This window comes from Malurus melanocephalus, unplaced genomic scaffold, assembly GCF_030028575.1.
Source record: "Malurus melanocephalus ecotype Western Australia unplaced genomic scaffold, MMel_1.1 scaffold_504, whole genome shotgun sequence".
In the NCBI taxonomy this organism is placed as follows: domain Eukaryota; kingdom Metazoa; phylum Chordata; class Aves; order Passeriformes; family Maluridae; genus Malurus; species Malurus melanocephalus.
In genome coordinates, this window is record NW_026623736.1 from 427760 (window position 1) to 448948 (window position 21189).

The window sequence follows — 21189 nt, forward strand, 5'->3', positions numbered from 1 at the left end:
GTGGGGTGCAGGGAAGATTCTGGGGTGCAGGGGAGCACCGTGGGGTGCAGGGAAGTTCCTTGAGTGCCCTGCCATCACCCCATAACCCCATCCCCGGCGGTACCTCCTGGGTCTGCTCCTCGTCCCGTAGGAAAATCTGCTGCTCTTTKGCGATGGTGCTCATCCTGTAGAAATCCACCAGCTCGTTGAGGGAGTTGAACTTTTCCTCCCAGAGGAAATATTTGCCGTTCCTCTCCCTGAGCACCTTGAAGTGCTGGACGTGCTTCCCGTAGCTGTGGAAGGAGTACGGATGTTACCCCAGCCTTGGGGCACTGGCAGCATCCCCTGAGGTGGGTAAAGCCGGGGAATGCTGGCAAGGTTGGGATGAGCCCACGGGTCCCACTGCACCCTTCCTGCCATGGTGGGGGTGATGGTGGCACTGGGGTCATCCCTGGCTCTGCAACACAGACCCGCGGCTGAGAGGGGCTACAGCTCATCCCACAGGCAGCCAGAGCTCAATGTCCACCCCTGGCACAGCGGGATGSCCTGGGCTCGGGGATGGCAGCGTGCCAGCCACGTGTAGGGCAGGTGGCTTTGTCCAGGGCCACATCTGAGGACAGTGTGGGGACGGCTGCAGGTCTCAGCACATGCCAGGAGGAGGCTGCAAAGGCTGGGATTGTGCTCCCGGCTCTCCAGCGCTCCTGGAGACCCCCACGCTGCAGGATTTCCCGCACTGCCACCCCACAGGATGTGCCTGGGGTGRCAGGTTGGGGTGCCCGCGCTGCAGGGCCCCGGGCAGGGGCAGGACCCGCCCGCGCTGCCGGTGACGCACTGCMAGAGCGCGGCTCCCTTTCATTACGGGCAAGAACCTCCCGAAACGTTTAACCAGGGATTAAAAGTGTGAGAAAGTGCCTGSCTGGCCTGGGGCCGCCTCCTGCTCCCCCGGCCGGGGCAGGGRAGGGGTGAGGTGCCCGGGGCCAGGSTGTGCCCGTTGTGCAGCCCTGGCTGCCGAAGCCGTGGGGATGCTCCGGGCCGTGTCCCCGGCGGTGCTTGCCCAGCCCCTTCATCACCCCCTTGGCCGTGTTTAGGGGTGTTCCTGAGGGATCCCGAGCGAGGCGGCGCGGGCGCCGAGGGAGCGGGAAGCGGCGGGGATGGAGGCGGAGCTGCGGAGCAGAGGAGGGAGGGGAAGGTCCCGTGCGAGCAGCGCTTGGATGAGTTGGGGACACGGCTCCGCAGCCCCAGCGGTGGCCAGGACAGGGCAGAGCGCTCACCCCTCCCCCAGCACGATGCCTCAGTCCCCAAAGCGGGGGCTGCAGGGACCCCTTCCCGTCCCGCCGCGAGTCCCAAAGCCACTGACCTGACGGAGAGAGAGAACTCGCCCGGGGCGCTCTCGCTGTCGCGGATCAGGAAGGCTCCCAGGTGATTGCGCTGGAGGAGCCGCTCCTCTGCCAGGTGCCGGGAGATCCTGCCCGCGTACCACCTGCGAGGGGACCGGGCTGAGCCCCGCGGGCACCCCTCAACACCCGGGGACGCGCCCTGCGGGGTGGAGGCACGGACATTCCCGGTGCCGGCGGGAGCGGGGTGTCCATCGGGCTCCGCACAGGGCTGGGACCCTCCCCCGGCAGCTCCTCCCTTCCCTCCCTCTCCCGGTTCATCACGGCATTTTCGGGGGGRCACAGGGCGAGCGCAGCGTCACCGACAGCCGCCACCGCATCCTGTCACCTGGCCTGTCCCACCACGTGTCTGGTCCTCCTCTTTGCTGCCTGTCCCCTCCTCCGCGTCCCTTTGCCCCTCGTGGGAACARCCCTTCCAGGCGGAGGGCAGAAAACCCTCGGTGCCAGGATAAACCGTTCCTGTCCGCATTGCCGGCAGCTGCCGAAAGGAGCTGCAGGAACAAAATCCCCGTGTCCCGTCCCTGCCGAGGCTGTTTTGGGTATTTCGGATCCCCAGGCCATGCAGATCCCCTGCTGCCCTGGTGAATGATCAGCCACGGGGTTTAGCGCAGAGCATCTCCCAGTGCCAGCCCTCCAGGGGCTGTGTGGAGGAGGCTGCGTCTCGCCCATCCCGGGTTATTATCCCAAGCTGGACGAGCAGTGGGATGTGCCCCGGGCAGCTCTGAACCCACGCTTTTGCTCCGGCATTGAAATGTGATTTACCGGGGGCTAATGATACATAAAACACAGGTTCAGTCAGGGATGGATTAGGCTGGGCTTTAATAACACACTAATAGGATTGTGTTTAATGCAGCCATAATCCCATAACGCTTTGTTGTTCCCCAATTATCATTCATTCAGTGGCAGCTCAGTGTGAGGGTTGTATTTTTGGGGGTACGTGGGTGTTCTGCTGCCTCCTGTCCCCTCAGGCTGTGGTGGCACTGGCAGGCTGACCCAGCAGGCAGACCCCATCTCTGTGACTCAGTTTCCCCATGTGTGGGACCAYCCTGGCTGGTGGCAGACCTTTGGGAACTGGGATGCACCGTTGGGATTGCTGCCTGTCTGGTGGGWTGGTACTCACGGGTGTGGCTTGACCTTGATGTAGTTTTTGGGGACAAAGCCCTCGCGGCCGAACAGCTCAGCCTTGTACCARTTCTGGTCATCTTCCATGTTGAGGATCTGAGGTGAGAGAGGAGCAGGGAAGCGTCAGCCTGGCTGTCATTCCCTGGAGGGGGCTGAGTGGGACCCCATTGCTGCCCCAGACCCCACAACTCCCACCAACCCCTGGGGAAAAGGGGGCTGTGACCACGGTGACACCATCTGGGGGGTTTGGGGTCCCCTGCACAGAGCTGGAAGGTGCCTGGTGTGTCCCAAACCCTTGCCCAGGGAAAAGGGTGAAATCTATCCCTGGACAGCAGCCAGGGCCCTGTGTCCCCAGGACGGTGGCAGTGGGTGCTGACACCCGCTTCCGTGTGACAACATTTTCCAGCCTCCCACGCAGGGGCCCGGGGCCGGCACAGCTGTGAAAACAGGATCTGAAACMCCGGGTCAGGACACCGGGAAAACAGGCCAGGAGGCAGGGACAGCACAGYGGGTTTGGGGTTCTGGGCTACGGCAAGGCTGTGCCCTCGCCCTCCCTGCAGGGCTGCAGGGTGTCAGGGGTCTGGGAGGAGCTGGAAAGGGGTGAGAAGGTGGGCAGGGGATAGGTGCCCTCACTCCCATCGCAGTGCTGGAGCCTCTCAGGGATGTTCTGAGCCTCCTTGAAGCATTTTGGGATTCCCAGGTGGCATCTGAAAGCCCATCCCAATGCCACTGGGTGCTGGGGTACAGGGTCCCTGTGACCCCCAGTGCCCCTCGGACAGGGAAAATGTGTCCCAGCCCCTGGGGGGCTGCCACAGAGCACAGCTGGTGGCACTGATGGCCAGGGAGGCCACATGCCATGTCCCAGCTGGGGCTGTCCCCTGGAGATGTGCCTGGTGGCACAGACAATCGGGAAATGCTGCCCCGCCCTCCAAAATCCTCGAGGTTGGCTCCTTCTATCCCACAGAAAGCCCCAGAAGCAATAAAATCAGGGACCATGAAAGCTCTGGTGCCACCAAGTGCCCACTCTGTYCCCCAAAGTGACCCCTGCCCCCTGTACCTTCAGGGTGTCCCCTTTCCGGAAGGGCAGCTCGTCCTTCTCTGTCGCCTGGAAATTGTACAGGGCCAACGACTCCATGGCTGTGGTAGGGTGCTCGGAGGGGTCCCGGGGCGATCGGAGGGATCCCGGGACGATCAGAGGGGTCGCAGGGCGATCGGAGGGGTCCCGGGGCCGCCTGGGGCTCGCACCCCGCGGGGCTGTGGGGTCGGGGCTGAGCGCTCGGTGCGGCGGCGCCGGCGGGCAGGAAACCGCGCTGATGTCAGCGCTGCCGGAGCAGCACACGGGCCCTGCCGCGGGCACAGCTGCCCAGATGTGCGGGGGAGGCGGGGGAAGCCGTGCCAGCCCAGCCGGGGCCAGGGGCTAAAGGATGGCGGCAGGATTGGGCATCTCCCGCGCGGTGAGTGGTGGGCGGAATTGGGATGGGAATTGGGATTGGGATGGGAACGGGATGGAGATGGGCTGGACACGGGTTGGGGACGTTGGGAAGGGTGTCCGGAGAGCACGGGGAGCGCTGCTGGAGAGGCTCCGGTGCCTTGGAAGGGCTGAGCTGCCAAAAGGACGCTTGGTGGGAATTGTTTGAGAAGCAAGGAGCTGGTAGCGGGTGGGAACGGCGGAGGYGTGCGGAGGTGGGTGGATGCACACACCTGGTTTCTCTGGAATTCAGGATGAACACCCCAGCGAGTTCACAGCACACACAATTGGTGTTGGCTTCTTGCGCTGCGGCCCTTTGGGAGGGTTGATTTTTTTCCAGTTTTCTTTTACAGGTTTTGGGAATAAAAATCCCTTTTAGACTCAAACCCAGCGCTAAAACTCCCTGCAGCTCGYGTGGGCGGCAGGCACTGGGTCTCGCTCCCAGCGGGAAGGGCTCCGGGGCTGCTCAGCCTTCCTGTGTGTGGGCTGGGGCATGGAGCGCATGGAAAATCCGCCAGACATTGCCTCGCTTGGCTGCGAGGAATTAAACCAGGGACAGCTGCAGCTCAGTCCCTGCCCGTGGATTTGGGCATTTTCCAGCGAGGAGCGGGATGCTGCTGCCATCTGCCCGGTGTGGGATGAGCCACGGTGCTTGTAGGGCCACTGTGGGACATGGGCTGGGTGATTCACCTCTCCCAAACCTTAATCCCTCTTCTGACTGCATCCAAAAAGCAAATGCCATGGAACACCCCACTGAGGCCACTTCCAGGCTCTCAGTGCCTGTGAGGAGTGGAGAGGGACGTGTAGGGTGTCCTTGGGTGTCCCCACACCCACTGAGGTCACAGTCCCCGATGGTTACCCCGGGATGTGCCATCCCAGGGGACACAGAGGTGCTGGGAGAGCTGGGAGGGTCACGGAGGCCGTGGGAAGAGGCTCAGTCTGTGCTCGCCTGTCACATGGAGGGTGGGACTCAGCAAATCCCCACGTCCTGGAGAGACCCAGGGGACGGGAATGCAGCAGGAAATCATCTTGGGATCAGTTCCTCTGCCCCTCAGCAGCCTTGGCGGGGATGGAGCTGGATATTCCCAGAGAAAAGCWGTCCAGCAAAGCCTCTGCTGTACCCAAGGGTCTGATCGTGTCCCTGTGTCCATCAGCCCAAACTGGGTGATGCAAAGGCCATCCCAGGCCATCCCTGGAGGGGAACAATAGGGCGAGGGGGTCTCTGGGCACTGGAAGGGGTTGGCGTGGCAGAAACCTGCAGTCCAGGTTTATTGGGGTGACAATCAGCTGTGCCGGGAGGATATCGGGAACAGTTTTGGGGCAGCAGCGAGGCTTGTGGGGCACCTTGGGGTGTCCGGGCTGGAGCCACACGCGGTCCCACAGTGCCCGGGAGGGGTCACAGAGGCCTGTGGCGCGGTGGCCGGACTCAGGACCGGAGCAGGGTGGCATCCAGCCCAGCAGATGGCAGCAGTGCCCCAAGGGACASTGGGGACATGGGGACACTGGGGACAGCGCCACCTGCCCCTCCGCTCAGGCTCTAATGAGGCTGGCACTCCCTTTGTCACCTCTGTCCTGTCCCTTCCAGCATCACACGCCCTCCCTGCCCCTCTCCCCTAACTCCAAATCCCTCCCGCTGTCCCGGCCGTGCCCTGTGCAGGGTACGGGTCCCCTCTGCTCGCTGCTGGCCCCGTTGTGGTGGTCACGGTGGGGGTGACAGCAGCACCTGCACCCCGGGAGCGCCTGGGCTGATGCCAGAGCCGACTGTAGCGCCTTTTGTGGGTCGGGAGCCAAATATTCCTCGGTCCGGCTGTTCCATCCCAGCCGGCTGTGCCAGCCCTGAGCCAATGGCAGGGCGGGATCCCGGCGGATCTGTGCCCCCATCCCTGTGCTCTGCACGTCCCCAGTGTTCAGAGGGACCCGGAGGTGCCACAGGGCTGCTGTTGGTCTGAACTCTGGGTGCTGAGCTCAGCTCAGCCTGCACGGAGATCCCGGGGGATCCCACGGATCASCCGAGGGCACGGAGCAGAGGAGGAGCCCACCCTGCCCTGGGTACCACCGCCAGCCCCTCCCCACGCAGGGGAGCTCCCTGAGCCTGGGGACAGGCGGGGGAAGGTGCCAGGAAGGGCTCCGGCATTGCCCATTCCCGGGCTGAAACCTTTCCCGGCTGGTTCCCGACTCGCCCAACCTGCCCAGCCCCGTTTCATCAACATCCTGTGTTTACCTGGCTGCAAAACCCCGACGCGGCGGGGAGGAAGAGGAGAGAGGGGGAGCCTCTTCCCCTTCCGCGGTGGCCTGGGGAGCTTGGGCATGGAAAGCACTGCGGGCTCCCCAACTCCTCTCCAGGCAGAGAGGGAGAGGGAGAGGGAGAGGAGAGGGAGAGGGAGAGGAGAGGGAGAGTGCCTCAAGCCTGGCTTTGCTTCCCAAGGGGCTCTGAGCTGCTGGAGGGCTCTGCTCATTCCAGATCCAGGGCTTTGCTCCCGGAACAGGGAGAGGGATGGATCCTGCCCCACAACACAGCACTGCGCCAGGGGTGGGGGATGCAGCGTGGCCTGGATTTAGGCTCATTCCTGGGATGCTGCAATGGATAAATCTGCTGCAYGTGGGTCAGCAGTGCCTCGCTGGGGCTGCCTGTGTCCCTGGGGAGGGAATGCACCTTTCCCATGGGGATCCGGATGTCTCTGGAGGAAGCGGAAGCCCCACTGAGGCCCTGCGCAGGGAGGGAGCCACATCCTGGGCTAGAAAATGCCACGTCAGGGCCCCTGAACGGGATCTCAGTGTCAGCACTTTGCCCCGGAGCAGAGGCCACACCAGTGACYCCTGAGCAGTGGATTTTGTGCGTAACCCAACTTCTCAGCCCCCACTGAGGGACTGGAGTCACCATTTACACCCTGGTGCAGCTGAGGATGGAGGATCAGACCCCTCTGAGCCTCACACCATCCCACAAAACCTGTAGGAAAACATTTACAGGAGGAGGAGACCCAGAGCCTGTTTGCCAGGCTGGGTCCAGCGTGACCATGAAAGGCTCCTTGAGGTGTTGGTGGCCTCCAGATGTGGGGCTGCATCTCCTTGGGGCTGGAATTGGGGTTTTGGGGCTGGTAAATGGGAGCAGGTGCCACTTGCCTGTGGTGTGGGTTGGGAAGCGGGACCGTGCTCTCGTGGGGGAAGCCCTGGGCAGGAAGCTGCTGGTGAAACCGCACTTTCAGCATTTGGCCCCAAAAATGGATCTGGAAAAGGACCGGAAATCATGAAATCTTGGAAGTGTAGAATTCAACCCCAACTTCCAGGAAAGGGTCACTGAGAGGGTCCTGAACAGCCTCCCCAAGAGGGATGGGCTCCTGGGAAAGGGCTGAACGCTGTTTTGGTGAGGAGGRAGAGCCCAGACAGAGCAGCCTGAGGGGAACAAGCAGTGGAGGCTTCCTGGGAGCTCCCAGGACTCATTTTTGGGGTGCTGAATGAGGTCACTGGCAGTGCCTGGCTCTGGGCATGGGATGGGGGCTCAGGCCAGGATTGGTCACAGGGCTGTGAACCATCAGTGAGTCACTCGCCAGGGCCAGCAYAGCTGGGGGAGTATTTGCCTCTCTGGGCCCTATAAAAGGACATAGAGGGCTCTTACTCGGTTTGGGTTGCTGAGGAGGGTGTGCTCTCTCTTGGAGCTACTTCTGAGATCCTGCTGTTCCCTGGGATGGATCCTTTTGGCAGCCTGGGACACTTTGAGAGGAGAAGGTGAGCTGTCCCTGTGTCTGGTGGCTGTGTCTGCCYGGGCTGTGGCCTGGGGAGGATGGGTGGCCATGTTCACCTGTCCAGCTGGCAGCAGATCTCGTGTGCTGATAAGGTGGCAGCAGGACACAGTGGTGTGTTATGGCCATTTGTCACATTTGCCTGTGGTGTCCTGGTCCTTGGCTCTGTTCTGTGACCTTGCTGTGGTCACTGAAGTGCCTGGGCTGAGCTCTGGGACCTGCTGGGTGCCCTCATGAGGGTCAGGCTCTGCTTTAAGCTGCGTCATGAATGTTTTCTGCTGAATCCTGCTCTGGAAATGTGTGATGGARACTCTTGGGGTGAACAACTGTATCTGGCCTCCAGATCTTCATCCCTGGTGTTGGGTTGCCTGCCTGGGATTGGGGAAGGCGAGGTCCCCATACCAACATTTCCTGGTCCACCCCCACCAACATCCAGACTGGTGCTGCAGCATGGATGGGAGTGGGGAATGCTCTGCCAGCTCTTGAGGGTCCTCAGAAGCTGTTCCCAGACAGCTGAGGCTGGAAACTTCATGTGCTGCATTCTGTCATCCCAGCACGGAGGTGCTGGGGGTCACAGCGCCGCTTTGATTCACACTGCAGACAAATCAGAAGGGTCCCTTTAACTGGAATTTCCAAAGAAAGCGGGCAGGAGGCGTGGGATTTGGGTGTGGAGGCTTTTGGCTGTCGCTGTTTGCCATGGGGGAAGGCTCCTCGCCCTCGCCATGGGCAGGGGAGCTCCGCGGCTCCCACGGGGCTCGTTTTCGGGGAACCGCGAGTTTGGTCACATCCAGACACAGCCCGGGGCCGGAACACATTCCAAGAATCTCCCCCTCAGCAAGAGCATCTGTTATTTTTCTAGGAATTAGAAAGAAAAAGCCTCCCGAGACGCCTGTGCGGCGTGCGTAGGTGCGGGGACCGTGCTGTCACCGCCGTGACTCAGCCGGGGCGGGGGGGCTGCGATTCCCGGGAACAAAATAAAGCAGGGAGAAATTGTGAATGATGGYTGGCTGTCGGGGACTGAGCTCTCCRCCGGGACAGTCAAATTTCGGTTCCTCCTTGGGGCTGGCCGGTTAACAAAGAAGTTATTAATAACCAATTAAGCCGCAGCTCGCGTCACGCCTTCCTCTGGAAGTGTRGCAAGAGCGGCGCTGGTTCCTCCTTTGGCTCCAGACCCACCCTGCTGCTTTGTGGGGGGATTTTGGGCAGGTATCCCCTCCCTGCAGGGCTGCTGGTGGCAGGGGGACATGCCCAGGTGACACCTGCCAGGGCTGTGGGGGACCGCCAGTGCAGAGGTGACGTTGGGTTGAGCCGCTGGCGGGAGAGGAGCTGTGTGTGACAGGAATTTGGGCAGTGCCAGGGCACAGAGTCGCAGTCCCAGATGGTGACAGGCATGGGGACAGCCCARGGCCCAGGGCCAGCGGCCGGAGGGAGGAGGAGGGTCCCTCGCTGGCCACTCASTCAGGCTGAGGATGTGCGCGGTGCCACATCCCGCGGGGCGGAGGGGCCGCTGGAGCGGGGCCCGCCGGGATAAGGCACGGAGCGCCGGATGCGCTGAAAACCCCACAGAATCCGGGCACTGTGCTCCTCCTGAAGCCGCCTATTCAGGGCACAGACGGGCAAGACAAGAGGGAGGAAGCGGAGAGGAGAGGGAGCACTGAAGGCCTCTGTGTCCGGCYGGACGGATGCAGGTGCAGCTGCGGATTCCCCGGATACTCCACGCTGCCCTTTCCTGCTGGGAAGCAGGGGATGCACCCGGGAGTCCCCTAAAGTCCCCAGCCCTGCTTTCATTCTGATTTATTCCTCTTGCAGCAGTGTCCAGCTCTGCCTTGTTTCCTATAGAGGCAGGTCCGTGYGGATTCTCTGAAGTCTCATCCAGGGTTGGGCTGTCCCTCATTGCTGTGACCTCTCTCCCCTCCTCAGCTGAGCATCTGCAGGAAATGTTTAGTAATTAAAGAGCTGTAAAAACTCTGCCCAGCCTCTCATCAGCTGGGGCTGAAATGAGCAWACAGCCTCAAATGTTACACGAGAGAATCTTCACACACGGCCTCGCCTATCCCACCCCACACCGTGCACACGCTGCCCTTGGGAAAACCAAGCTGAATAAAGCTGCTGCTTTGGTGGCACAGCCCTCCCAGGACGCTTTTCCTGAGTGGTGATTTTTGCCTGTGCAAGGCAAGAGGAAAGAATGTGTGCAGATTTTTTTAGGAGGCTGCAATAAAACGGATGGATTCCTCCCCAGGGCTGTGATTTCTGACACATCAGCTGTGGCAATTCAGGGTAATTTCAGTTTTTCCAGTTCTCAGTGTGTAAATGAGACCAGGATCTGGCCTGTGTTAAAGGAACACTGCCCAGGGGTTTGCTCTGRGGTGTGTGTTCTCACTTTCTGCTCTCTTAGCAAAGGCTGCACTCCTAGGAGGCAATTCTACATCTTAAATAGAAAGCCAAGGCACTGCTTTCTCTGTGAATATTCCTGTAGAGCTGCAAACAGCATTTGCTTCAATGGGAGAGCTTTGAGATCCCCGGGAAAATGTGGACCTGAGCTGCCTCCCTGCGAAGCTGATGGCAGAGGAACAGCGTGGCTCTGACAGGGCTCGTGATGTAAGGCACTAACATTAGCACAGGTAATAAAAACCCTGCCCATGTAGGTGTGTTTGGCACACACAGAGACGCAATAGCGAGCAAAGCATTTGGCAAAATCCTGTGAAATAGCTGTGTTTCTACACAGGGTTCCTTTCAGCATCTGAAATGCAGATTTGTCGCCTTCCTTCCTCCTTCCTCCCCTCTCTTCCTCTCTCAGGCTGAAAGAGGAACTGGGTTTGGGTTTTGCTGGTTTTTGGGCTTTGCAGGAGCAGGGTTGATGGTTTTGGTCACTGCAGGCTGAGCACTTTGGCAGCTCCTGGAGCTGCTGATAAGGTGGCAGCAGGACAYAGTGGTGTGTTATGGCCATTTGTCACATTGATGTTACGTGATGATGTCCTGCTGTGCTGCTGSAGAAGTGGCCCTGCTGGTCCTCCCTGCTGCAGGAACTGGGATTTCAACGCTGTTCCATGTCAGGGAGGTTTAGGGTGGATRTCAAGGAAAGGCTCTTCCCCAGAGGGTGCTGGGGCACTGCCCAGGCTCCCCAGGGAATGGTTCTGGCCCTGAGGCTGCCAGAGCTCCAGGAGTGTTTGGACAGAGCTCCCAGGGATGCACAGGGTGGGGTTATTGGGGTGTCTGTGCAGGACCCATGATCTCTGTGTGTCCCAACTCAGGATACTCYGTGATTCAGCCCCAGCAGGGGCTCTGGGTGCTTTGCAAGGGCCAAAATGAACAATGAGGGCAAGAGTTTGATCGTGGGCAAGCTGCAGCTCTGAGTGGAGGGTGCAATGTGCAGGAGAGCAGGGCTGGCAGCCATTTGGAGGGTGAGGTGGCTGGAGGAGCTCGGGGAACCTCTGGAGCAACAGGAACAGTCTGRACTGAGCACTAAGAGCTGGAATCATTTGTGGGAGACCCTCACAACCAGCTTGGGAGCAAACAGCCCCTCTCCAGGGTGGGCACCTGTGTGTTCTCCTTCTGGAGCTTGGCTTGGCTCCAGCTCTATATCCCAAGCCAATATCTGCTGGCTGCTCCCTCAGCTGGRATCGGGAATGCAGCCTCCAGTGGTTTGCAGCTGTGCCATTCTTGGCTCCCTGGGGCAATCACAGTTCAGTAAATCATTTTAGCATGTGTTTAAATCTCCCTGAGCACCCCTGGGTGCTGAAGGCTTAGGGAATGTGCCAAGTGTCTGCAAGGCTCAGGGGAGGCTTTAGCCTTGAGGGTGAAAAATGTGCCAGTCCATGGAGAGCCCGGGAAAAGGGGCTTTACAGGGATGGAGCTTTGGGGAGAAACCCAGCAGAGCTGAGGAAAACAGCACATGGGTGCTGCCCGTGGCCTCTGCTCTCAGAGATGATAAACATGTGTGGGAAGATAAGAGCATCCATCCTCCGTAAAACCAGGTGTCCAGTCCAAAATCTGAGTGGTGGTTTACAGAGAATGTTGGTGGRTATTGGGAGGATGTAACTGGAGAGGGACTTGTCACAAGGGCATGTAGTGACAGGATAAGGGGGAATGGCCTTAAGCTGAAGGATGGTAGGGTTAGAGGGGATGTTGGGAAGAAATTCTTCCCTGTGAGGATGGGGAGGCATTAGACCAGAGAAACTGTGGCTGCCCCTGGATCCCTGGAAGTGTCCAAGGCCAGGCTGGATGGGGTTTGAAGCATGCTGGGATAGTGGAAGGTGTCTCTGCCTGTGGGTAAGCATTTGGAACTCGATGATCTTTAAGGTCCCTTCCTACCCTGGCCTGTCTGTGATTCCCTGATAGGTGTTGGAGATGAGTGAGAGGATTCCATGCTGCATTCTCCTGGGATTCAGCAGCGCAGGGCTTGGGCACCTCCCAAACTAGAGCTGTGTGTGCAAGATGCATCTTGAAAGAGGCACCCGTTGAATGACAGCATCTCCCGTTCCCTGCCTTCCCCCAGGCTCTGATCTCACAACAAAACAAGAGGTGCTGCCCTGCCTGGAGGGAAAACACGGGAGTCTCATGTTTCCCTGTCAAGTGCAAGCTGGAAAAGCTGATGCAGGCAGGATTGGAACATGCCTGTAATGCAGAGCAAGGCTCAGGGTGTTTGTGTGGAGGTGCCTGTCCGTTCTCATGCAAGGGTCAGTTGGTGGCTCYTTGGAGGAAATGGCCTGCACTACTCAGCCCTTCTTCCCCAAGTGCTGCAGGTCCTGCTGGGCTCAGAGCACTCCTCAGCTGAGCTCTGCAGGTGTCACAAACCCTTCTTTTGGCCCACTGGTKACACACAGGGGTTTTTCATGACGTCAGGCATTTTGGGCTTCTCTAGCTTTCACCCTCCTGGATTGGCTTATTCAGCTTCTGTTTCACCAAAGGTGGCTTTCAGTATTGCTAAAATMTGTTGTGGTTGTGCGTGGTTTGCACCCCACGCCCCTCCCAAAATGCTCTGAGTGACGTGGAAGCTTAAAAGAGGCTTCTCGAGGGACAGAGGAAACTTGCTGTCTGTAGCAACTTGTTCTGCAGTTATTTTTGATTGAGGTTACTGTGGTTTGTGCCCCAGAGGAGTCAGGGCTGTGCACAGCCGGTTCTCAGCACTGCTGGTGCTTGCCTCTCACCTTCTCCTATCAGAGACGTTTGATTTCGAAAAATCAGAARGCAGCAGACTCTTTTGGCTTCCTCTCATGTTCACAGGGTCAGGGAGTGATCCTGTGTTTCTCCATCTCAGCCCATAAGAATGTGGAAACTCGTAGGAGTATTAATTACAGCCAATTATAACCTGCTCGACTGGCTGAGATGCTCAAACGGCTCCTGACACTCGCTGTTGTTGAAGATGGACATTTTTCTCCAGCCAAGATTGTGGGGAGCTCAGAGCAGGGCTGATCCATGGAGCAGATTGGCTGGATAGTGTTAGGATTGAACCCACTCTGGAGGAATTCTTGCCTGCAGTGCTGTGCRGTTTGTTTGCTCTGTGGAGTCCTGATTGCTTGTCAGGAATCTCTTCCAGCCCAGCTGGTGAATTTTTTTAATCTTGCTTTAATGCTTGTTTATCACACAGGGACCAYGTATTTACAGCTCTGCACTGTTGTTTAGGGCTTTTCACAGAGCAAAAGTTCCTGGGAAGCCCTGTTGAGGATGAGATGGGGCAGCAAAGACGGGATTGGAGTCACAATGGTGCACACAGATGTGAAAGTTTCAACYGGCTTTGTGAGCCTGGGAATGGAGGAGGTTACTTGCAGAAGTGGGAATCAGAAACCCAGAAACTGGGCCAACTAATTAAGYGACTGGCTGGCTGCTGTGCAAACACAAACCCAACAGACAGCTCTCAGTTTTCATCTGTCAAGGGGGAGAACTCCCAGCTTTTCAGCTGGGCTGATCAGTGATGGGCAGCCAGATGGAATCCAGGGATGTGGCAGCACTGTTCCTGCCTCTCTRTTTAAAAAACACAAAATACCTGCAGCTTCCAGTACTTGCTCTGCTTTGTTGGTCCCATCCTTGCTCTGAAATTTGAGCTAAAGTGGCTGTAGCTGTGCAGCTCAGCTCCCGGGGCTGGAGCTGATGTGGCTTTCAGRCAGCCTGTGCCACCAGGCATCGGATGCTCTGGGAGCAGAGCACACGTGAAGGGAGCTCCAGTTGTCCTGATGATGTCCCAGATCTCTGTGACCACCCCACTGTGGTGTGATAATGCTGATTTCAGTGTTGGTAACCCTGGTTCACCCCAGGTGAGGGGTGAGTGCATTGCTGCACCTGATTCCTGTGGGAAAAGTGCTGCTTTTGTGGGGTTTTGTGCTTAAAAATGAAACTCCTTGTGTTGGGCCATGTCCTCTGCCAGCAGTGGCCACAGGCTGGGGGCTTGGTTGTGGGCTCACATCACTTTCCCCACTCTTCTACAAAGGCTTTTGCCACYCTTTCCAGTCAGTACCATCCAAAATCCCTGTCCCAGCAGGAGAGRGGAGAACCAAATCCCAGAGGATTCTGCAGAGCCAGRAGCACAACTCTCCTGACGCTTTCCTCAGAGTGAACCCCATGGGATGGCTTCCCTCAAGGTTAGAGACAGCTGGGAGGAGTGAGGATAATCCCTGACCACGTGAGATCCTTGTGCAACTGCACAGGTCACCCTGCAGTTGGGAAGTTATTATGGATTCTCTATCAGTCTGAGGATGGGCCTGGGGCAAAAGGGAGGGTCTGACTCTCCGGGTGACATTCTTTGGGTGGCTGCAGGAATGATGAAGAGGAATTCTGATGGGTGGCGTTGTCCATCAGCCCCATCCTGGCAGGAAGGACTCCTGTTGTGACAGGGAGGAAATCCAGAGGGGTGGAACAAACTGTGCCAAGCAAAAGGGAATGAATGCCYGTCCTCCAGCAGGAGCTGACAGGCTCTGACTTGGGGACTTGCTTTGGGGAGCCAGATGGTAACACTAAATGAGCCCAGCTTTGCTGGGCCTAAGTCTGCCACTCCCACCCGTGCAGATGGTCCTGATGGGTGAATGCTCCCAGCCTGGAAACAGGCAGCAAACCAGGCTCTTTAGGTCAAATGTGCTCCTTGTATCCTATAAACCCAGAAAAATACCTCCTCAGCAGTCAGGGTGGCCTTGCATGGCCCTGTCCTCTCTTTTCTGCTGATGTGGGTGCTCGTCTGACCCTCTGGTGAGCTGGTTCAGGGAGCTGAACTGGCTGAGAAGCAACACTCCCCCCSAAAAAGTGATTAATTTTCACCACAGGTGGTATAAGCTGGTGCTGGTGGTGGGGAGGGAGTGGGAAGGGGTGGTGGAGGAAGGGCAGGAACCACAACACCCTGACTTAGGTCAATTAGAACTTGTGGAATTTCACCCTGGGGCTTCAGTGGGATTTAATGGAAGCAGCACAGCAGCCTTGGCTCCTTGCTGTGGCACGGGAGAAACGGCACCTCCGGAGCAGTAAGGAGAAAGGAATGAGGGAAGGTGCCCACAGATGAGAACAGCTCCAGCTTCCAGAGGAGCACAACACTTGGTAATTACCAGAACTAAGCACATTGAAATGTCACTGCCTCTTGCACTGTCAGAGCACATTCATTCTGAGAAAACCAGAATGTGCTGGGCTTGCATTCTCTCTTCTCTTTTCATGACTCTGCCAGCCTGTTCAGAAGAGGTCTGTTTTGAATACCCATATTAGAGGTGTATTAATTTTGAGCTTGTCAAAGCGAATATTTGCATTGGAAACAGTCCTACAAGTTTGTCTGCATCGCGAAGGGAACGAGCCCCCTGCTGCTGGCTCTGTTCTGATTAACTTGGGTCGCTTCCAGCTGAACTCAGGCACAGGCTCACTGGGCTCATGCCCATCTTTCTGATTTCCCCCTTTAAAGATGTTTGAAGAACCCAGGCTAAATATGAGAGGAGCTAAACTCTTATTTTGGTTCTCCTGGCTTTGTAGACAAACCCTGGAAGCGTGGTAGGGCTGCAGACCCTGTGGATCCATGTGTCTCATTGAAGCAGACAAGACTGTAACTCAGACTTTGCATATTTCAATGAAATATTCATGAATCCAGGAGGAGAATAACCCGGGGTGAACATCAAGTTGTATAATCTGAATATATTCTCTATAACTGTCAGCAACTAGCAGACAGCTCAGAAAATTCCGGGGAGGGTCTGTGCTTGTTGAGAAACATCTCGCTGCTTTGGCTCTAAGGACAATGATGATTGTGTTTGCCCAGACTATTTAATTAGCAGATTTCCCAAATTGGGCTCTCAGGGACTGAAGTCCCCATTTACCCCATGTGGAAGCACRTGGCTTCCCAGGAAGGTCGGGAAGCTCCAGCTGCCACTGGAGTTGAGGGTGCCCAACCTCCCGAGACACGAGGCAGTTCCTCACTTGGCTATTTAATCCAGRCTGAAGTGCTGCACATTAAACACACCTTCATTAGATGATGCTCGTCTCTATTTTTGCATTGATTCCTCTGAAGACCTGTAGGGTGGGAGTGGGAAGGAAAATCAGTAATGGAGCAAAATGACTGTGATTTAGAGATCGGATTGCACACAGCCAGGGCCATGCATCAGGATAATGAGATTCAGTCTTGTTTGCTTACAAGCRCTGGAGACAGAAGCAGAAAATGTGATCCACCGAGCCAGCTCTCAGGAAATGAGAAACAATAGAGTGAGGAAATCAAATTTCAAACGGCAGGGATATATTTGTCSAGTTTTCCTCGGGATTTTTGCAGAGCTTTGGGGCGTTCTCGGTGCAGCATTTTTTCGGGCAGCCGACATATGGCTGGAGGATTAGATCACTGCAAAGCAGCGTTGTTTGTGACCTATTTGTTAATGCGGGGCTGGGGTCAGCGACGAGAGATGAAGGCGCTTGGCATTGTCCGGGGCTTTCCAAGGGCTGCTCCTGTTGTCGCTCGAACCGTGGCCAGACATTTGGAGCAAAGTCATTAGCTAATTAGCCGTGTGCTCAGCCCCACGTGGGCGATATTCCCATTATGGCTGTGGAACAGGCCCTCCTGGGGCTTCCTGGCAGCTGCTCTTCCCTAGGTTAGCTGGGAGGGCAGCCGGGGGAGGATGTGCCTTCCTCATCTTCTCTGGGAGAGCCTCCTGCATTCCAGGCGTCCCACTCCTTATCCTCCTGCTGCTTGCAACAGCCCCTCTACTCCCACTCACTGGATTTATTGCCACCAGCTCATGTCTGGCGACCAGTGATGGGACCTGAGGGTGTGGCATGAAGCTGTGCTGGTTTAGGTTGGGATTTCAGGAAATGGGTTTTCACCTGGAGCATGGTCAGGCACTGAAYAGGATCCCCAAGAAAAGGCTGCCAGARCTGCAGGAGTATTTGGATGCATTTGGGTGCATTTCATGGAATCCCAGAATGGTTTGGATAGGAGGGGATCTTGAAAACCCTCCAATGCCACCCCCTGCCATRGGTAGGGACACCTCCCACTATCCCAGGGTGCTCCAAGCCCCATCTATCYTGGCCTTGGACACTTCCAGGGATCCAGGGGCAGCCACACCTTCTCTGGRCACCCTGGTCTAGTGAAATGTGTCCCTGATCCAGTGCAAGGCCAGGCACTGGATTTGATGATCCTTGTCCCTTCCATATCCTGAGGATGTCCCAGGAGTCTGTGAGCTGCCTTCTCCGTGTGGATTGCTCTGCTGGTTATCAGGGCAGTGCCACAGCAGTTGGGCTTTTGGTGCCCAACTCAGACTGCACATCGTGGCCTTGAACTCTGGTTCTGCCAACGCAGCTGAAACACTGTGGGCTGGGAAGGATCTGAGAGTGGCTCAGGTCAATATCCAAGGCATGGCACAGCCTGTTCCCAGGAAACATGGGTAGGGCTRGAGTGGGAAATGTTCTACACCAGCTTCTGGGTGTAAAATCACAGGACAAGGGCAGTGACCTCCTGTTGCTAATGTGAACAAGAGATGTAAATCCACTGCCAGGACTCCACTTGAGACCACCAGGAGGGAACATCCCTGTGCAACTTGGGCAAATCTCTGCTGGTGCAGCTGTACCATGCAGGTACCTGCCCAGTGGAGCAGGAACRCTGCAATTAAAGGCATTAACAATGATGTAATAATAATAAAAAAATAATTAATTTTATTTGGTTCGCTTTACTTGTGCTAAGGGGTTCGATCTGGACAAAAACATTTTTTTTTGGTGTTGGTGTGCCAGCTGCAGGAGGTTTTTGCTGGGTTTGCTGATTTGCACGTTTAATAATGTAGCCAGACACCTGGCATGGAGCTGGGAATGGAGAGGAAGCTGYTTCCTGCTCTGGAAAGCATCTGCCCAGGTCTGGAAGGAACACAGGCAGGAGAGAAGGCAGCAGGAACAATCCTGTTCTTCCCATTTCATTTTAAGCAAGAGCTTTCTTCTGCTTCTTTAGAGCTGTCAGCACCTGATCATTAGGATTAATGAAYGTGCACAGAGACATTGGGTTTCCATCATTGCTGTTTTCTTCCAGAGAAGAAAAGGGGGAAGTATGCTTTCAGCTCCTACTGATACCATCAGCATCATCAGTGTGCTGATCCCTTATTTTTTTCACCCAGAATTTAATCCTGCCTAGCTCAAGGTTAACAGCTAAGCCAGAATCACAGCTTGCTGCAGAAGATTTGGAGCTTCCCAGCTCCCAGATGGTGTTCAAGGCATTGGAATTTGCAGCATTTCTAAACAAGTTGCTTTTCCTGCAGCTCACTCGGTGTTTCACTGCAGTCCCCATTCTTCTGCATTTAAACCTCAAATCTGTGGCAGATTTTATAGTGGCTCCATGGGAGAAAGGGCTGGGCTGTCAGTGGTGGGTGCTTCGTCCCTGGAAGTTTTCAGGGCCGGGCTGGATGGGTCTTGGAGCAACTTGGTCTCGTGGAAGATGTCCCTGCTCATGGCAGGGTTTGGAATGAGATGATTTGTAAGGTCCCTTCCCAAACCATTCTGGGATTTGATGAAGTTTGCARTGCTCAGCCTGACCTTCCTTTCCCTTAAAAGCAGTGACTCATAAACTGGGTTTTGCTCCACATTTTTTCTATTTTCCTATGCTTTTGTAGGGCACGATTTCTCAGGAATTTGGATTTTAAATAACCAGCAGCACTACCCGGTGCCAGCAGTGATCCAAGCAGGGCTCTGCTCTCCAGCTTCTCCGCTGGCCCACGCCAATCCTGACTCTCTCCCGAGCAGCCGTGTCCCGTTTCCTTGAATTGTCTCACAGTTTTACGATGGGAACAAATATATTCAGGGAGGACTACAATGGGACCAGTAACCTCCTCCAGCCCGCGCTGCCGGACACGGGTTTAGTCATTATCCCGAGGGGAAGGACGTGTGCTCCGACCCACCCAGACCGTCCGGCTCCTCCTGCCACCTTTGTGCCCTTGTGTCCCTGCTGAGCTCCCCTTTGTCACCCAGTGTGGTGACCCTGATCCATCTCTGATCCACAAATGTCTCCACAGATTGTCCCCCTACCCATAAATGTGGTTATTTTATACTGGCATCTTCAGTGGGAGGGGGAAAGTGCAGTATCTGTGCTGTGCCAGGGGGGCTTCAGGTTGGACATTGGGAGGAATTTGCCAGTGGAAAGGGCGATTAAACATTGGAATGGGCTGCCCAGGGAGGTGGTGGAGTCACTGTCCCTCGAAGTGTTTAAGGAAAGGTTGGATATGGTACTCAGTGCCATGGTGTAGTTGACAAGACAATGTTTGGTCACAAGTAGGACTCGATGATCTCACATCTTTTCCAACCTAATTCATTCTGTGATTCTGCTTTTGGGGCTCCCAGCTCACATTGGACCTTGGTTTTTGGGGGGCTACTCTGCCTTGAAATGAGTTTCTGCTGGGAGCTGTGAGTGTGGAGGGGGAGTCTGTTCCCCAAACTTTCTCCTTGTATCAAAGGCAGCCACAGACCCTSTCTAATTTGTTTGCTGATCTCTAAATTATTATTTTGTACTATCATTACTTTATGTTATTTAACCCTGTTTTTGGGGGATCCCTGGCCCTGAAATTCATTTCCCCTGGGAGCTGTGAGCACAGAGGGGTCTCCCCGAGGACTCTCCACAATGTGAAGCGATGGGAGCTGTTTTGGGGCTCCCAGCCCACCCTGGTCCCTGGTTTTGGGGGGATCCCCGGCTCTTGAATGCAAGGAGCCCTGAGGGGGCTCCCTCTTCTCCTTCCATCAAAAGCAGGCCCGCTTTAAAGTGTTTCCAATCCATAAATGTGCTTATTTTGTATACTTTTTGTAGTAATAGCCGTTATTTTGTATCAGTTGTTTTCGGGTCGATCTCTAGCCACRGAACCAGTTTTTCCTGGGCGCTGTAAGCATCGAGCGTTCCCCTTCCATCCAGGCCAGGCCCTCTCTAAAGCGTTCCACGATCCATAAATGGGGGTATTTTGTAGCGACAGTCGTTATTTTGTATTATTTGAYCCAGGTTTTTAGGGGACCCGCTGGGTGCTGTGAGCACCGAGGGGGCTCCCCAGGCGCTCTGCTTCCATCCAAAGCAGCTCGGCACTCTCTCCCGGGGCTCGGCTGCGAGGAGCCGCGGCGACAGGCAGGGGAAGAGGCGAGGAAGGAGGGGAAGAGGCGAGGAAGGAGGGGACGAGGGACGGGAGGAGGGGAAGAGGGAGGGGAGGAGGGGACGAGGGACGGGAGGAGGGGACGGGCAGCGCCGCGTCCCCCCCGCCCTCAGCGCGGCCGCGCCTCGGGGCCGCGCGCGGCCGCCGGTTCCGCCTCCTCCGCCGCCTCCCCGCGGCCGCCGCCGCCATGTTGGATGGTGCGTGTGGGTGTCAAGCGCAGCCCGCGGCCGCCGGGCACCGGGACACCGGGACACCGCGCCCGCCCCGCGCCCGCAGGTCAGCGCGGCTCCGGCGGGCTGCGGGACGGGGAGGGGGKACGGGCGGGCGTCCCCCGAACCCCCGCCTTTCCCCTCCGCGGGGCGCGGGGTGGGCGCGGGAAGGGCCCCCGGGGGTCCCCGCGGGGAGGGCGCGGGGCCGCGGTGGCCTTTGTTGTCGCCGGTGGGTGGCTGGGCGGGCGGCGGCGGGGACGGGCTGGGCCCCCCGCGGGCCGAAGTTGGGGCCTGGCTCCCGATGGGCCTCCCGGGGCTGCGGGGGATGGCGGGGCCTGCGGGCTCGGGGGGCTCCCGGCGGCGGCGCCGGGGCGGGGGGGCTCCGCTCCGCCCTGTCCGACYCCCGCCCCGGCGTTGTTCACCTCCATCGTGGCGGGGCGGCGGCTATTTTGTTGTATTTGAAGTAATATCGTTGTTTGGGAGGTGTGTATTAATGCTTTTAATCATTTTTAAGGGTCTGTTTTATATAGGGGGCTTGKACTAGATGGTCTCCAGAGGTCCCTTTCAACCCTAATAATTCTGTGATTTTCTGTGGTTCTGTGATATTCTCTCTTTCTCTCTGTATATATGCARTGATACATACTTATATATATTTAAAAATTTTTACCTGCAGTACCTGAGATGCTATAGATTGGGGTTGGGTAGTCAGCGAGCTGCATTACATATAGG

At 57.0% G+C, this 21189-nt stretch overlaps 2 protein-coding genes across 8 annotated transcripts in view; one reads left to right on the forward strand and one right to left on the reverse strand.

The window, feature by feature from the left end:
* GRAP (GRB2 related adaptor protein) overlaps window positions 1-4204 on the reverse strand; it is a 5443-nt gene extending 1239 nt beyond the window's left edge. The window contains exons 1-4 of one of the 2 annotated variants that reach the window (XM_057381307.1): window positions 3553-4204; window positions 2494-2591; window positions 1337-1459; window positions 104-272 (exon numbers count right to left, since the gene is read on the reverse strand). In XM_057381307.1, the coding sequence (XP_057237290.1) occupies window positions 104-272; window positions 1337-1459; window positions 2494-2591; window positions 3553-3630 (468 nt within the window). In that variant the 5' untranslated portion in view covers window positions 3631-4204. The other variant, XM_057381306.1, reaches the window with a different exon arrangement.
* A 3383-nt stretch (window positions 4205-7587) lies between these two features.
* The window catches only part of EPN2 (epsin 2), a 51867-nt gene continuing 38265 nt past the window's right edge, over window positions 7588-21189 (forward strand). For 4 of the 6 annotated variants that reach the window (XM_057381296.1, XM_057381295.1, XM_057381302.1 and 1 more), the window contains exon 1: window positions 20398-20527. The gene's annotated coding sequence lies outside the window, so the exon portion shown is untranslated. Of the gene's footprint in view, window positions 7687-20397; window positions 20528-21189 lie in introns of those variants that run through there. The other 2 variants (XM_057381297.1, XM_057381299.1) reach the window with 2 other exon arrangements.